General features: G+C 41.0%; 1 protein-coding gene across 4 annotated transcripts in view; it reads left to right on the top strand.

Moving 5' to 3' along the window:
• The window catches only part of akt3a (AKT serine/threonine kinase 3a), a 72,035-nt gene that overhangs the window by 33,258 nt on the left and 22,304 nt on the right, over positions 1–16,473 (top strand). For all 4 annotated transcript variants that reach the window (XM_042502241.2, XM_088086960.1, XM_088086962.1 and 1 more), the window contains 4 exons: positions 4,710–4,835; positions 10,567–10,678; positions 14,582–14,726; positions 16,227–16,358. In XM_042502241.2, coding sequence (XP_042358175.1) covers positions 4,710–4,835; positions 10,567–10,678; positions 14,582–14,726; positions 16,227–16,358 — 515 coding nt within the window. The remainder of the gene's footprint in view (positions 1–4,709; positions 4,836–10,566; positions 10,679–14,581; positions 14,727–16,226; positions 16,359–16,473) is intronic.

Here is a 16,473-nt window from a genome sequence, read left to right as displayed (position 1 = left end):
TTTTCACCAGTCCCTTTTTTAATTAAACACTTGACTGCTGTGATTGTAACTTATTTGTTACATCTTTAATTATTTTTCTCCCCTTGAATAAGTCACAGTGTTATATAATAATTTCCTTACAATACAAGACAAAGGGAGTATAAACAACTATACATCCACTTAGGAAAAGTTAGATTTAAAAGAACACTGCAGATCTACTGCACAAGTCTGTGTTTTGAACAAATTTAGCACAGAATTTAAATACACTTCAAAATCTTTGCCGCCTAAATATCCTCTGTTCTTAAGATCTTTCAAATCACCCACGTTGTCCTGTATTACTGATATCCTGTTGTTCTAACAAGGAACAAGAGAGTCCTGTTGTCTTAAGCGCTGCATAGAGTAGTATTTACTAATTGGCCTTAAGGGAAAAGTAAAGTTGTGCAGAAAACTAAATGAAACTGAAGTGAGGAGTCCGAGAGAGATGGTGTGGGAAGGAGACCGGCTGTTCTGTTTTCTCCAGCAGTCCAAACTAGAGACATGTGGCTCCCCAGACAAGCTGTCCAGAGTGGGAGAGCTCGCTGGACTCATTACAGGCAGGGCCAAGACGGGATAGCTTGACAGAACACCATTGGATCATTCGGAGGATTGGAACGGTCGAAACAGAATTGTGTTAGTTTGTGTGTGTGTGCGCGCGGCGTGCCTGTGTTTGTTTGGAACGGCATGTGTGGACAACTGTCCATCTCCTCTCTCCGTCTGTGCCACCCCTGGCTGCCCCCTCCCCCGCCCCCCAGCGGACGTGTACACACTCACGCAGACACACACACACTCGCACATGCACACATACACGCCGTCTAGGCCCGGCCAGAAGGATTGCTTAAATGTTTTCGGTTGTACTGGACAGCTGAGCGATGAAGTGGCCAGCCACAGGCTTCCATTGGTTGGACACTTCATCAGGAAACTGACTCAGAGAAATGACTGGACTTGGACCAGCGAGCCAGTCATCACTGCCAGTTTGTAATAGTTTTATCAGTTTAACTTTCTCTTTATCCTCGTCCATTTTGTCAGTCAATACGTCTTTTTTTCCAATCCACTTTGAAGTTAACCAGAGTTTCTCTTTTCCAGGTCAACTAGTTTTCATAATCATCATTCCATTTTTTATTAGTCAAATGTTTTGTTTGTTGTGAAAGCAATAACATAAACACCTGTATGATGCTTAAGAATGAAATCAAGTTCACCAACGCCACAAATTACAGCCTTGAACTGTTCTACAAAGTTGAACTATGACCTTTCTGATACAGTCTCTACAAACTTTGTTCCAGAGATGATTTATTGGCTTGCATTTCATTAGCTGTACTCTGTTCTACGGTGCACATAAGCAGCACTCCCTGCTCCCTGTTCAGAGGATGTTGGTTAAAGGAATTTCTTTCCAGAACGTCCCCAATTAGAAACATCCTGCAACATCACCAACACTGACATCACTTCATCTTTGCTTTACCCTCATAATAAACACCTCAGATATCTGTTGCTGCTACTGTGAACATTTTAAATAACACGTAGAATATGGGCGGTGTCATGGTTGACCATGGTTTCACAGTAAGTTTATTATATATGATGAAATGATAAAGCAAAACTATTTTAATTATTTTTTGTAGTGAATTCACACTTAAATAAAAAAAAGCACTGTAGGCTCAAATAATCATTTTACTTGTAGCACTTGTAGTTTTTTTTTTTTTCTGAGAGCCAGTGTCTTTTTTCAATTGTTCCCCATGAGGAGAGGGGATATGCAGCCACCTAAAGAAAAAGTGCTGCGCCCAGCATATTTTTTCAGGGCGCTCTGGCTTTTTTGTGCAGCCGCTGCAAGTGCTTATGGTTGAAAATCACTGAACTGAAGGGCGAAGGTGTTGTCACTATCCCTAGCTGTATGATAAATCAGCAAGAAATGATCACAACAAAGACAGAAAGTCACCTGTGTGGGAGCAAATTGATAGGACACTGAGGCCACATTTAGATGAGAATGGCCCTCAAACCGCGTTGTTGTATGAACGAAAGGCCGAACCGCAGCAAAAGTTTAACCTTTCATGCTAGAACCGCTGCCAGTCAGTCACTCAGTGCAGTCAGCCCTCTCATATTTAAGCGTTTTGGTACCTACCTTTCTTGCAAATTTAATGTCAAGACATTGCTGTCATAGAAAGAATACCCATGCATGTCATTAGAGTGTTGAGAAAAAGACACTGCTTTTCGAGTAAATAACAATGCTATGGGTCCACAGGCAACAAACATTTTTTTCCTTGAGTTAAATCATGTTAAACGGTGTCACATCAGCTGCTCCAGTCAAGCACTATGACTGATGGGTAATATTAGTTGTCAATTTCCAGCAAACTGATGAATATTTCCACTTCTCCCCTACAAAGTTCACTGTTCCATTTGAGCATTGCTTGTTGCTCCTTCATACTCAACGTGGCTAAATACCCTGTGCAGAACATTCCCTGTCCCTTTTAGTTTCCTTTTAGTTCCCCTTTTAGTCCTCTCTGCAGGGAACTAAAAGGTGATCGAAATGCACCCTTTATGTCAATCCCCTGTAGTTCTGGTTTAAATAAAAACTGTGGTTCTGGGGTGCCCAGTTGCTCAGCTGATGAAGCAGGCACCCCATGTACAGAGGCTACATCCTTGCTGCAGTGGCTGTGGGTTCGATTCCAACCTCTTCCCCTCTCTATACCTATTTATGCTAAAGCTGTCCTATCATATAAAGGCAAAAAGGCCAAAAAATTATCTTAAAAAAAAAAAAAAAGCTTTTGTGTTAAGGACATTAATTCACAGTTTTTCATGTGCAATTGAAGCTCAGTCAGCTTGCTAACATTCATGCTCTCTCCAGGAAAGCAAAAACCCCTAATGCACATCAAAATGCAAAGCTGATCCCTTCTTTTATAAACAGTATAGGTTTGGTCAGAATTAGTGATTTATTCTTTTTTGCTTCCTTACAACCTGCTTCCTCTCCATTTTTTTTGCTTTGCTTTCTTTATATTTTTTCTTATGCCTTTCTCCATCCCTCCTCCCATTCAGCCCCTCTCACAGCGCTCTGTTTATCAGTAGCAAGTGATCCAAAGAAGATGCTTTGTTTCTGAAAGAACAGGAGAAGGAAATGGGAGAGGAGGGGAGAGTGGGTGGATTTGTGAAAAAGAGAAAAATAGAGACCGAGCGAGGAGAGAGAGAGAGAGAGAGAGAGAGAGGTGTGATTGGTAATCCTGATGACGCACTGGCACCCAACAGCATTTTCTTATCCGTCTATCTGTGTCTCTCTGTCCCTGTGTGGTGGTTCAAATCAGCCGCTATCCCCCCACCACTACACACACAAATACACACACACCTCCACCACTAGCAGCACCCAGAGGTACCGGCAGGCCCCGCAGTCGCATGGTCCCTTTGACGGAGCAGGTGTTTTTCTGCGACGTGTTAACGAGCACGGCCTGCTGTCATTTCCGCTTCAAATGGATGTCACAAATAGAACACATACCCATCCACACACTGCCTATTCTCCTCTCCCAGTGAATTAGCCTAAAAAAGGTGATCAGAGCTGTTGTGTGTGTGTCTGTGTGTGCCTGTTATTTGTTTATGAGTGCACAAATGCATCATTGTTTATGAGTATGTCTGCAGAAAGTGTGTACATGTGTGTGCATGTCAAGGAACGGCTGGTTAATTAAAAGGGGTTGTGAGGTAGAAAACATTTGTGTCCTTCTGTGGTTTTTATTTCTGTTGTTTGAAATGAGAAAGTGAAATGTTTACACAGCTCCCGGCTTTGGAAAGTGTTGAGATTGTCAGTTTCTTTCATCAGTGCTGTGTGTGTCTCAGTATTACTTCTGCCATGCGCTCTGCATGCGCACACACACAGTTTCATCTCCATATACATACTGGTCGTTCTCATCCAGCTATGTGTGAATCTGCACACGTGTGTACTTTAATCCATGTGTGTATCCATGCTGTTTCCAGTGAGTGTTATCCGCCTCGGTGGTGTTGAAATGTTTGACACTGGTGTAATCCTGCAGTGGGTCATCTGATAAAGCTGTGGTGCCACCTTAGTGCCAGTCTGTGCCAGCCAGTTGGGTAATACTCAGCCACCAGCTGCTCAGCAGATGTTGTTATTTGTTGCTGCCGTCTAAGAAGGGTCATTCTCGATGTGTAATCGTATCTCATCTCATGTCATCTTATCTCATCCCTCTTCTTCCCCTCTATGATAGTGACCAGTGGTTTTTGTGTATGTGTGTGTGAGATTTGATTGTGAGTTCATACATGTGTTTGTGTGTATATGTGTGTGAGGGGTCATCACCTCGACACCTGCCCATGTATCAGCCAGATGATGTTTCTGGCATGGATAGTTTGCTTGTTGTGCTGGTAAACATGTTTTTGTCATTTTTTACATGATAATCCGATCTGAATCTGGCAAGCACTGTGAGAGTCATAGAGATACCGTTTGCGCGTGTGCACGCGTGTGTGTGTGTGTGTGATATCCTTTGGACAGATGAGAGTTCAGCAGACAGGCTCTCATCCATCAGGGGAATAAAATCTGTATTTAAAATCATCAACATTAATGCTATTAATACATCCATATATCATGATCAACATAATCATCATAACTCCGACTGCCTGCAGCATCATCTTTGCTGCTCTGAATTTGTGTCTCGTTCAACATATTTTGCTAAAATTTTCCTCCTTTTTGCATCTGTCTTTTTCTTCAGGTGAATACATAAAGAACTGGCGGCCGCGTTACTTCCTGTTGAAGACTGATGGCTCCTTCATCGGCTACAAAGAGAAACCTCAGGATGCAGACCTGCCGTACCCCCTAAATAACTTCTCTGTAGCAAGTACGTTACCTACCACACATACAGTATATAAACATAGCCTTTTTGCAATGTGCTTTAAATCCTATTATATCTTTATGTCATAGACAGCAGCAATGTAGAGTGGGGAAAACACTGTCTGAACACCTCATGCGTACAGATTCCCATTTGAAGGATGCAGTTGTTAATCCTGGGGCCTTATTGCAGAAAACACATCCTAACATGTTATCCTATCTAACATTTTTAAGAGTTTGAGTCCTATCTTCCTATTGCAGAATTAATTCCTAAACTCATGACTGTGTCCTGTCCTATCCTATCCTATCTTAAAAAATCTTAGCTCTGATTCACATTTTCATCACTCCCAAATAGAAGTCTGAACAAACTGGCACTCCGCTATGCTGCTGGAGGGAGTGTGGAGAAATCATGGTTGATCATGCTCATACTCTCTGGTTCTATCCTTCTATTCAGACTTTGTGGAAGGAAATAGCAACAATTATTTAAAACACTGGGTTTTTCAATTCTAAAAAATAATAAAAAGAAAGAAACCTTAAACAGTAACTATAAATTCAGTTCTACAATCTGCACTCATCCAGTAATGTCTTAAGAATGTACACACAGAAACAAACTCAGTCTGAAAAACTCCCTCAGCATAAGAATTAGGTGCATTTGTGATCTGTACAACCACTGGCAGACAGCATCAGAGCTCCTTGTCGGCCTTTCCAGAGCCGATGTTACATGGTGATCATATTCAAAATTAATAGTCTTCATAGTCATTGTATAACCATTAATGCATGTATGGTTCGGGAAATTAGATTTTCAATAATTACATTTGTTGGTTAGGATGGTGCTATGGCAACTAAATTCCTATCCTAAAATAGGGTAAGATTTTCTTCTCAATGCAGTTTGGAAAAAGGTTTCATGTGTTTACCAAAAACCCAAATGTCAATATAAATTGAGATAAATTTAGATTCTATAAAGAGGCCCCTGATGCTTTAATTAGGCGCATCTCGTAGTTTTTGTTTTTCTCTGCTCACATTTTGCTACCCTGTCAAAATGTAAACTGTGAGCAGGTTTACTAAGAGAGTAGTAGCAATGTGTCCAAATACCTGCAGCTTTTACGTACATACCGCAACCACGTTCACCGCGTCCTTCTCTGTAGGCTCATAATTAACAATGCTGATCAATCTGTGAGACCTGCTGTAATTAGCTCCTGCAGGGAACATTTCAGCTGAAAGCAGAACCTCTATAGGTGTTATGGAATCAGTGTCCTGCTCTAGGACGCTTCAGTAGGGACATTAACCCACATCTTCCAGTTGAACGACATATGATAGCCTGTATCCTCTAATTGATTATATTTTTATATTTCTCAAATGCCAATGCAAATCACCTCTATCTCGTAAATTGCTGTGAGATGTTGCTGAAACGGTCTTGTGGTTTCATCACACAGCGCCATGGTGAAATGGCACAACAGTTATTGCATCAGTTTCACTCGTGGCGTGTTAAAACATATTGCCACTCATCAGTCTTCACAGCGTCTGTATGCTTTACAGAATTCACCGAGGGCTCTAATTAACCATTTATCAGTCTATCATCTGTCTGCACCTGGTTAACAAGCTCCACAGCGTCTTTGACATGTGTAATTAACCAGCTAATGAGTTAACAAGATTAATTTTAATGTCTCATAGTCTCATTACCACCACCATCAACCCTCATTGTTCAGACACTAAATGCAGATTGCTAATGAAAGTTTGTGTCGGCTTTCCAGGGGTTCAGCTTTGGACTTGAATAAAACAGTGGTCACAACAGTGTCCCATAATCACTCATACGCCTCACTCATGATCAGACATACTAACTTAAAGTACTTATGGAACGGCCTTTGACATTTAGGCTGACATAACTTTTATTTTTAAGATACAAAGCATCTTAATAATTTATATTACAGCAAAGTGTATCTATTGGACAAAGCAATTCATTTATTACCCTAGTGGACTACCAACAGTTTAATGTCTGTGTATCGATACAATATTGCCATGCAAAACATCCTCACCCCTCGTATATAGTCATACTGTCTTTTTCGGCTAAGCACCTCAATTAGATTCATTAACAAATTTCTTCAAAAGAGAGAGGTAAGGTAAGCAAATTTAATCACACAAACAAATAACATTAGTTTGACTGATAAATACTATCAATAAAGACCGGTTCCTGTCACTAAGTGCTAAAGCCTAACAGCTGCATTCACTTTTTTTGAGTTGCTTAAATTTTGAAAAGTAAACAGGATTATTTAGTTATTTGATTTTCTAGAAATGTTAAAACAAAAACACATCCGCAGTATTGGCAGATGGGCATCTGAGATTGAGCTGGATAAAACAGATAAACCATCCAGTATATGATACAGCATATGTCTCTTAATTAATAAATGGATGCATGATGTGTAGTTGTTTACTCTGTATCATACATGGACATAATCTGATAAGTGCTAAACCGGTGTTTCAACTCTTGGCCCAAATTCAGATGCAGATTCCACTTTATTTACTTGCATCAGTTCATAGTTTTAATACTGTACAGGACCTTAGATTCAGACATATCGTCAATCACTTTTAAATTGAACAAAATGAAACTGGAAAGACAATCAAGTTTATGTGAATATATCTGCAGAGCAGTGCAATGAGGTTTTGTGATGGAGGGGACGATAGGCAAGTACAGGAGAATAGGTGCGTGATGAGGGCGAAAACAGCAAAGAAAATGATGACGAATGGTAGAATACGAGCTGATACCTCAGAGAAAACGATAAAGAATGGTACATCAAAGGACGGAGGAGGAGAAAGAAAGATAGGAGTCCGGAAGGGAGGACAAGTACGGGAATGAGCGATGGGAGTCGATCGGAGGGGGCAGAGGAAGAGAAAATTGGAGACGTGGGGAGGAGAGAGGAAGAGGAGAGAGGACAGAGATGGAAGGATGATTAGGGTGGAGAGCAACGGATGGGAGACGGAAAGAGGGATGGAGGGATTGGAGAGTGAGGCTTTTTGTGGATGAAATATGGGGGGAGACGAAGGAAGGGTGAGGGAGGAGAGGAGGATCATCAGCGCCGAACAGACAGGGAGGAGGAGACGAAGACAGGATTGGAGAACGAGGAAAAAGGGGAGAGGAAAAGAGTTTGTGAGGAGGACAAGCCAGGCCATACATCCGGCCCCGGCTGCTTGGCACAGCACTGGCACTGCCACATCTGTTGCCCAAAGCTGGGAGGCCAGGTGGCGTGTGTGTGTGAGTGTGTGAGCATGTGTGTGTGTGTGTGTGTGTGTTTGTTTATTTGTGGGTGCCCGAGTGTGTGTGTGTTTATGTGTGTGTGAACAACAGAAGTGGTCAGATGGAACAGAGATGGTACAGGCCTGTTCCCTGCAGAGGGACTCATACATACAAGCCTGTCGCACACACACACACGCACACACACACACACACACACACACACACACACACACACACACACACACACACACACACACACACACACACACACAGACTGATGCGTGCACTCACATACACCCACTAAACTGCTACACAGATTTCACAATTGCCTGCTGTGGCACACAACCCCATTTCAGCCAACATTCAAACTTCAATATCACTTTTACGTGTGTGTTTGTGTGAGTGCGTGTCCGTGTATGTGTGTGTGTGTGTGTGTTTTGGCATCAACCATAGCATGACCTTGTTTTCTGGCAGCACAGCGGGCCATGTTCACGAGTCAGGTAGTCTCTTCTTTGTGTGTGTGTGTGAATTTACATTGAAAGTCTGCCTTGCGTACGACCTGATTGGTGGTGTCATTAACCTTCCTGTCTATATTTAGGCTGAGCCATGACGTGCTGTGCTGTGCCACACTTAAACAGAAAGTAATTGGAAAAAGGGATAGCCGAGGACAGAGAGGAGAGGGAAGGAGTGGAGGAGAGACAGAGGGGGAGAGGGGGAGAGGGGAAACAGAGGGTGATGTATGTAGAACAAAGAAGAAGTGGGGGAGATGAGAGGATGGAAGATGGATCATTATGCTCTTTTACATCAGCTCTTGTCCCCAATAACCAGAGAGACTGCTGAGGGACAATGAAGATGCATTCCTTCCCACAGCAAGCTCACAGCCCCATCTGGCTATGTGTGCGTACGTTTCTGCGTTTGTGTACTGTATTATGCATTTGTGTAATAATGGCCTACTGTATTGCCCATTCTCACAGAAATGTGTCTCTTCGGATATTCGCCAGATGCGTATGTGCTGCAACACATAATATCCCTTGGCACAAGAAAGCACCTTTATTTGAGTCATCAGTGGCTGAAGTTATCGCCTATTTTTAAACGAAAAACATTCAAACTAAGCTGCATCTTTTCTTCATCCTACAGTTAAGTGTTGTAAGTTCAAGACATAGGATTCATTATTTTATTACAGGTCTTTTTCACAGCAGAAAGATAAACATACAATAAAAATTGTCAGTGTAGGAAAAGCAAAGGTCTTACTATTACCATTAGCAATGGCTCTGTTCTGTTCCAGAGTCCCAGTAAGCCAGTGAGCCAGCGTGCACAATACCAGGACGATGAAACTGAAGCAGCTAAATTTTATTATTTACCTTTATTTTATGATTTGCTTTTCCGACATTTCAAAATGTCTTTTATTATAAAGGGGAGTTATCTGACTTTGCTCAGATTCTGTTAAACCAAAGTTAATTGTTGTATTAAAAGTAACTTCAATGAGTTTAGCATTCATATTCATGCAGGACGTAGTGAAGAATATGATGAATAGAGTACAAGAAAATGCAACAATAACTGGATAAAAGAAGAGGAGATAACCAAAAAACGGCCCAAAAGGCATTGACAAACCCCTTAAGCTGGGCTCCGTCTACTGGAGTTTGGGGCCAGTTTCATCAGATTCACCCTCCCAACAATTATAGAAGAAATATGGTCTGGGACACTGGTTAGTACTGATGTCCAGCCCAGATTATCGGACAATGTGAGGGGTCAACAGATTCAGTCTTAAGCCTCCCCAACTACTTACAGACTCATCAGAGCTGCCTCAATAATTTCAAACATGTTTGATATTGAGGATTTAAAATCTAGATATTTAGGGTTAGGATTATATCATGCAGAGTAGCTGATGGTGTCTCCAAGCAACAGTAAACATTCTCGCCCTTGAGACTAACATTAGCTGGCATACCACTGTTGTTAGATATTAAAACTGACAGTTAAAATCTTTCCTCCAAGTCTCACTGAAGAATAAACAACATGTGTTGACTGCAGCTCCCCAACCATTTTTCCATCTAGACTTATTTGGCCTTCTTCTGATTTAGATGCTCTGATTACATAACATTGTTAACATTACAGCAAGTTGTTACACCTTTTCTGTCTTTGTTTTTTTTACATCTGCTTCCCTATGAGATCAAGTGAGATTCATGCCTCATTCTGCATTCATGCCTCAGGAACAATAGTCTTAATATCTCACCTGATGTGTCATTGTTTTCAAATCTCATAGTGTATGCATGTTTGAGATGAGGAGAAGAGCATCTGTAAATTTTCATGCACGTGATGCAACCCAATTTTCAAAATCGGTTAGGATTTTAAAATTCAACTTTTACACACTCAAATACACTTAATTACTCATAGATCTGCTTTCAACATAGATGCAAAGACATTACAATGTGAAGCTTCTAGCTCTTCCATGTGCAGAAACATTGTTGTAATTGTACTGAGAGGGCCACACTGTCTCTCTGGCTGCCTGTTTCAGAATGTCAGCTGATGAAGACGGAGAGGCCGAAGCCAAACACCTTCATCATACGCTGCCTCCAGTGGACCACCGTCATCGAAAGGACCTTCCATGTGGACTCGCCTGACGAGAGGTCAGTTCTCTAAAGACTCAGTTCTTAGAGCGTCCTGCAGTTCATGGTGGTTGAACTTATTGAACAAGGATGTTTTCCTTTGTGGAAACTGTGTCCCCCTGAATCTGTCTAATGAGAGTTTGTCTCAAATGTAAATACTGCCAGTATAATTAAGGCAGAGCTTTCTATAACGCCAGAAGTAAAAATAAGCTTTTTATGTACAGGTTACGGCTAAGATGTGTCTGACATTTCTCTCACAGCAGCAGTCTGGATGGAAAATTAGCATTTAAACTCGTTAAAACTTAAACCTGCCTGTTAAAGGAAAAGTGTGTAGAATTTAGTAGTATCCAGTGATGAGGATTTCAGATAGCAAGCAGCTAAAACTTTTATGTGCTAAGCGTGAACTCCCTTTTAGGATTTCTCTGGTGTCCAGGAGGTTTTCACCTGGAGCTGAAGTCTCTTCTTCCCAAAACAAATGCACCAGGTGTTTAAAACTGGTTGAAACACTATGTAAGGCCAGAGAAATACTTACTGTTAACTACACGTACACATGATGGCTGCCACACGTCCCTAGCGTCAGTTTGGCACCTCGGCTGTGTGCGTCCTCAAAAATAAATGCAGTATGTATATAAACAGCAGGTGCAGTGGAGAGGCAGAGCACATGTGACAGAGTAAACACAGCAGCGGGGATTACAGAGACACGTACTCTCCATTGTACCGATGGGCTTGATTTAGAGTCCTTACGCACCACCAACGTTGTCGCCTTTTCTGCCTTGATGTCAGCAGTAACATGATAGTAACCTCCTTGAGTGTCGCTATGTCTGTTGTTTTTATGTGACACATTCGGTAGCTGTATACAGCCTGAACTCTCTTGTGTGCCCTCTAGAGGTATCCTCCAGTAACATGTGTCGCGTATGGACGAGTATATACACAAAAATGACGCAGCTGGACGCATACACAAACACAAGGTTAAACAGCATGTAGATCTCCGTCCTAAAGCAGCCTCACATGATTTTCCGTGTATTTTTCAGACACTGCTTGTCATAGATGGGCTGCTAACTACAGTGGCCAACAGGAAAAAGTAAATGGTCCTATCTGGAGCCAGTGTTTGGTTTGTCCTTAAACGTAGCAGTAAAACATGGTGGACTCCGTGGATGAGGAATAAAGAGGAATATACATGTAAATGGTTCATTCTAAGGTTAAGAAAACAGGACAACTCTTATTTTCAGGTGAATATAATATATATTATATAATTAATACAATATATATATATCATATATCCCTCTGAACTGTAAACACTGGACCTTGAAAAAACACCACTTTTTTAAAAGTCGGACTTTTCTTCCTCTAAATACTTTACGAGGCATTTTTAAATGATACTGTGGCCTTGTGGGATTGTTAAACTTAATTCTGTATCAATTCATTTTAAAAATGTCATATATGTAACACAAATACCAAAAAATTACCTACATTTCAGGTAAAAGAGAGAAAAGAAATAAACATGCTGCTGAATCTAAAAGTTTGTAAATGACCATGATGTTAAAGTCAGCACATATCATGCAGGTAAAAGCTTCATCAAGGGCAGAGGTATGTGTGAGGAGGTTTGTACTGTAGAGTGTTTGTTTTTTCGATGTGTGTGAGTGTGTGAGGGGAAAGAGAGAGGGTGAGAGAGACAGAGTGGAAAGGAGACCTTTCAAGTAGCGTTGGCATAAATTCTCCAGCTGCTCAGTTCCTTTCTGAGGAGCTGAGGTGTTTATCTCCAGAAAATGAACAGCTTTGCCCAGAAGACCACAGATGCTTCTGTGCATCCTTTGAGTTTGTGTGTGTTTTAATGTGTGTGTGCGTGCTGCAACTGTCTGTCCAACTTTGTCTGTGTTATATGTTGCTTTATAATAGTTTTGCCTACGGATAATTAAATAAACATTTCAGAGTTAGCATAAAACTAATGAGTCCATATTGATTAGTTTGTAAATTCAGGTGTATGAGATATAAGAGTGGACGACTGCAGCCTCCAGATGTGTGTTTGTTTTGTTGTAGTGTTTGTGTTGCAGACTACTGATGTTTCAGTCAGTTGGAAAGAAGCATGTGTGCCACAACTGGGTGTCTGTGCCTCTGTGTGTGTGTGTGTGTGTGTGTGCGTGTGTGTATGTGTGTTACTGTATTTGTTGTACTGTACCAGTGCTGGCAGGACTCCAGCTACCACAGCCCCAGCCGTGAGCAGAGAGGGTGGCACGTGTTGGCGTGGTGCCCGACTGTAGGCAGGCCCATTATCTCTCATTAGCAAAAAAAAAACTCATTATACAAAAAACACTCTAACCAAGAGAGAGAGCATTTATCTGCTGCCTGACCTTGAGAGAGTTCCCATTGCTTTTCATGTAGATACACACACACACACACACACAACACACACACACATCATGGGTGCCACAAATTGAGTGCTCCATTGTTGCCGATGGAGTGTAACTTGAGTTTGCCCTTGTTTTGGAGTGTGTAGGGTACATTCAGAAGTCTTTGCAGTAGAAAGGGATTCAGATCTTAAAAACACACTGCTCTGTTTAGGTTCAGATGGATGTTCATCCAGATCCCTCAAGGAAACATATGGGCATCTAACTCAAAACAAAACAAAAGACACAGGGGTGATCGTTTGGGAGTCAAACAGGTTTCATCATCATGATCTCCTCACAGCTTACACTGGGTGAGTGTGTTTAAAAGTGCACAAGCTTAAATCCCAACTTGCTTCTCTGGAGTCCTGTGGATTTCTGAATATTTGAATATCATCTTTGGTTCACCTCAGTTTGGGCTCTTTAGTGTTTTCTGCTAACATGTAACCCCTGCATGTACAGTAGCATGGGATTAACACTGTTTGAGTGAAGATCAGCAAGGGGAAATTCAAAGGAGAATGATTTCTGAAGCCAGTTCAGTCCTGAGGAAACAAAATTTTTCCTTTTAAGCTTAAAATTTAGAAAATGTTATTGATTAACAACGCAATTCTGATATGGAGCTAAACAGATGAACAATATTAGGACACTGATAAAACAGTAAAAATAACTAATAATAATAATAGTTCCGTTTTAGTCCCATTTGGTCTAGTCTTCGTCATCTCCTCTCTTCTCTTATCAGAGCAGAGGGAAGCCTGGATTATAGCCTTGATTATAAACCATCTTATTCATCATTGTTAAATACACACGTCCTGATGCATGGCTGGCGTCCTGCTACAGATGATGGTCACGCACACAAAGTACACACAAACATACATACACAAACACACACACAAAATCGAACTCACACCGTTTGTCTCAACAGATGTTAAACAGCACCGCTAATGGAAAGTCAATGGGGAGGAACAATGTTAGCAAACAGCAATGCATTGTTCCCTCTAATGCATGGCTGTGCATTTACATTTACATACACACAGACACTTTCTCTCTCTCTCTCTCTCTCACACACACACACACACACATGCACAGGCTGGTATGCATTAGTTCTGCCTCGTGATCATTGCTCATTTGGTTGATTCTCTGGTTGACCATGTTTCCTCTCTGTTGAACAAATAGGTGTTTATGTTAATTGAAAACACCTTAGCGCAGGGGCGTAAATATAGACTGTGCAGGCAGTGTGGTTGCACGGACACCTGAGGGGTGGAGGGCCCCCAAACACAGAGTGGGGCCTCCAACAGTGTGTTAACCCAAGAATGGGCCCTTATGAGTATTTCAGATAATAAAATATGCCTGCATTTACAAACTAACATTCAATTTATAACGGAGCCAATCGCTATTTATATATATTTTCATTGCGGTTTTAACTTTTTTGGTAAAATAGATATTAGCCATCTAAAACAACATGACATGCTTATTCTACATAAACTGTAAAAACTAAAAACAAACTGTTTTTTCCCTAAACTTCATCTTGTATGTTTAAACCCAGAGATGAGTGGACAGAGGCCATTCAGATGGTGGCTGACAAGCTGCAAAGACAAGAGGAGGAAAGGATCCAGTGCAGCCCCACCTCCAACATCGACAACATGGTCGAGGAGGAGATGGACATCTCCACAACTCACCACAAACGCAAGGTAACACACAGCAACAGACAAACACACAAACCTTCCCTGAACTCAAATTATTACAACTACACTTGTGCTGTTCATTGTCATGTAATGGGTTATTACTTTTGACCGCTTGCAATTTCAAAAATGGTCCTCGCAGTCACAGTTTTGTGTCAACTAATGAAAGAGCCTCTGTTACAATAAGGGTGTAAAATGGTTTAAATGAAAGTAGAAGTGGTCATAAAAATCAGAAGCAAAGGCTACACGTGTGTAAAATGTATGCTTGATGCATCAAGTAAACAAAGCTGTCTTAAGTACAGCGACAGACCCCTGCAGACTCCACAGTTCATTGCACCAAGGTTTTGTGGGTTGTAATTTATGTGCATAATGTCAGAAATATGAGTGAGGCAGTAAAAATCGACTTTTCAACATAAATCTTGTTATAGACCAAAGGGTTGATCAAGGGAGAGTTTTGATATGAAAGTTGCTCTGAATAAAATATCAAAGGATCACTAAGATTTTAGATGTCATCTAACTGCAGCCATTAACATCACTGCTGAATTTCATGGCATTCGAAACCAGCAGCTGTCAATATTTTATTAAAGGACGAACTTTTGGACTGTCTAACAGAGCTATGGACTCAACAATGATTACCGTGCTTATGCCTGGTTCAGACCACACAATATATTTGTCTGTTACAGGGGTCGCTGTGTCAGATTATGTGATTATAAAGTCATTAAATCTTGCAGTGACTTTGCCGAGAGACATGACAGACAACATGCTGCTACAAGAGTGTAATGAAATAACGGCTGTGTGATACTTGCTGTCTTGTGTCTGAAAAAATGCCTAAAAAACAAGAAAAAACAACTGACCTTTTCTCTGTTTAAGTTTCGCCTGCACCACCAGCAGCGTTTTTATACATCACATCTTCCCTCTTTAGCTTTGTCGTGTTTATAGTTGCAAAGTACAACAGTGTTTCTGCTTCTTGTGGTCAAAGTCATGGTTGCATTGGAGCACATTGTTGAAGGCTAAAACAAATTCTAACATGCTACTTCTTCTGTCGGGATGTTGTGAGGTTGTCGTCTACTATGCCACACTGCAGGGAGTAATACAATTGAAGCAGCAGACGCCTATTGTTGTAACGTCGGGCTATAATCGGGAATATATTGTTTAGTCTAAACTAGACACTGGGCTCTGTCATTGTTAGGTAGGGTGTTGACTCTATACTTTCTTTGTACAGATGGAAATATGTCCGTAGCACTAAGTATCAAAATCTCTCAAGTACAGAAGGTTGCGATCATTGGTCAGATTAGTAATTTTTTTTATATAATCCAAATTCTGACAATTTAAGGCTTTATTTTATTTAGTTTTTGGCTTTTTACATTCAGAGAAAATTTAATATTTTAGAATTTTGGCATCATTTTTAAGAAAACATTATATTCCTCAAAGCAAGGTATCAGCAAAATTTTTGATAGTCAAACTTGAAGCATAGATAAATGGCTTTCGTTCTGTGTTTCCCTCCTGAAGACAATGAGCGACTTCGACTACCTGAAGCTGTTGGGAAAGGGAACCTTTGGTAAAGTGATTCTTGTCCGAGAAAAGGCCAGCGGGAAATACTACGCCATGAAAATACTTAAAAAGGAAGTCATCATAGCCAAGGTAATTCTTGCTGTCATGTATTGATCAGTCTTGCTGTCATGTATTGATCAGTCTTTACATCTTTTTTTTACTTCCTTTCTACATGAAAATGAAGTTTGTGGCACTAAAGCTTTTT

This window comes from Plectropomus leopardus, chromosome 13, assembly GCF_026936395.1.
Source record: "Plectropomus leopardus strain MGB_pleo_1.0 chromosome 13, ASM2693639v1, whole genome shotgun sequence".
Classification (NCBI taxonomy): domain Eukaryota; kingdom Metazoa; phylum Chordata; class Actinopteri; order Perciformes; family Serranidae; genus Plectropomus; species Plectropomus leopardus.
The sequence above is the reverse complement of the archived record's forward strand: the minus strand, read 5'-3'. Positions and strand labels throughout refer to the sequence as shown.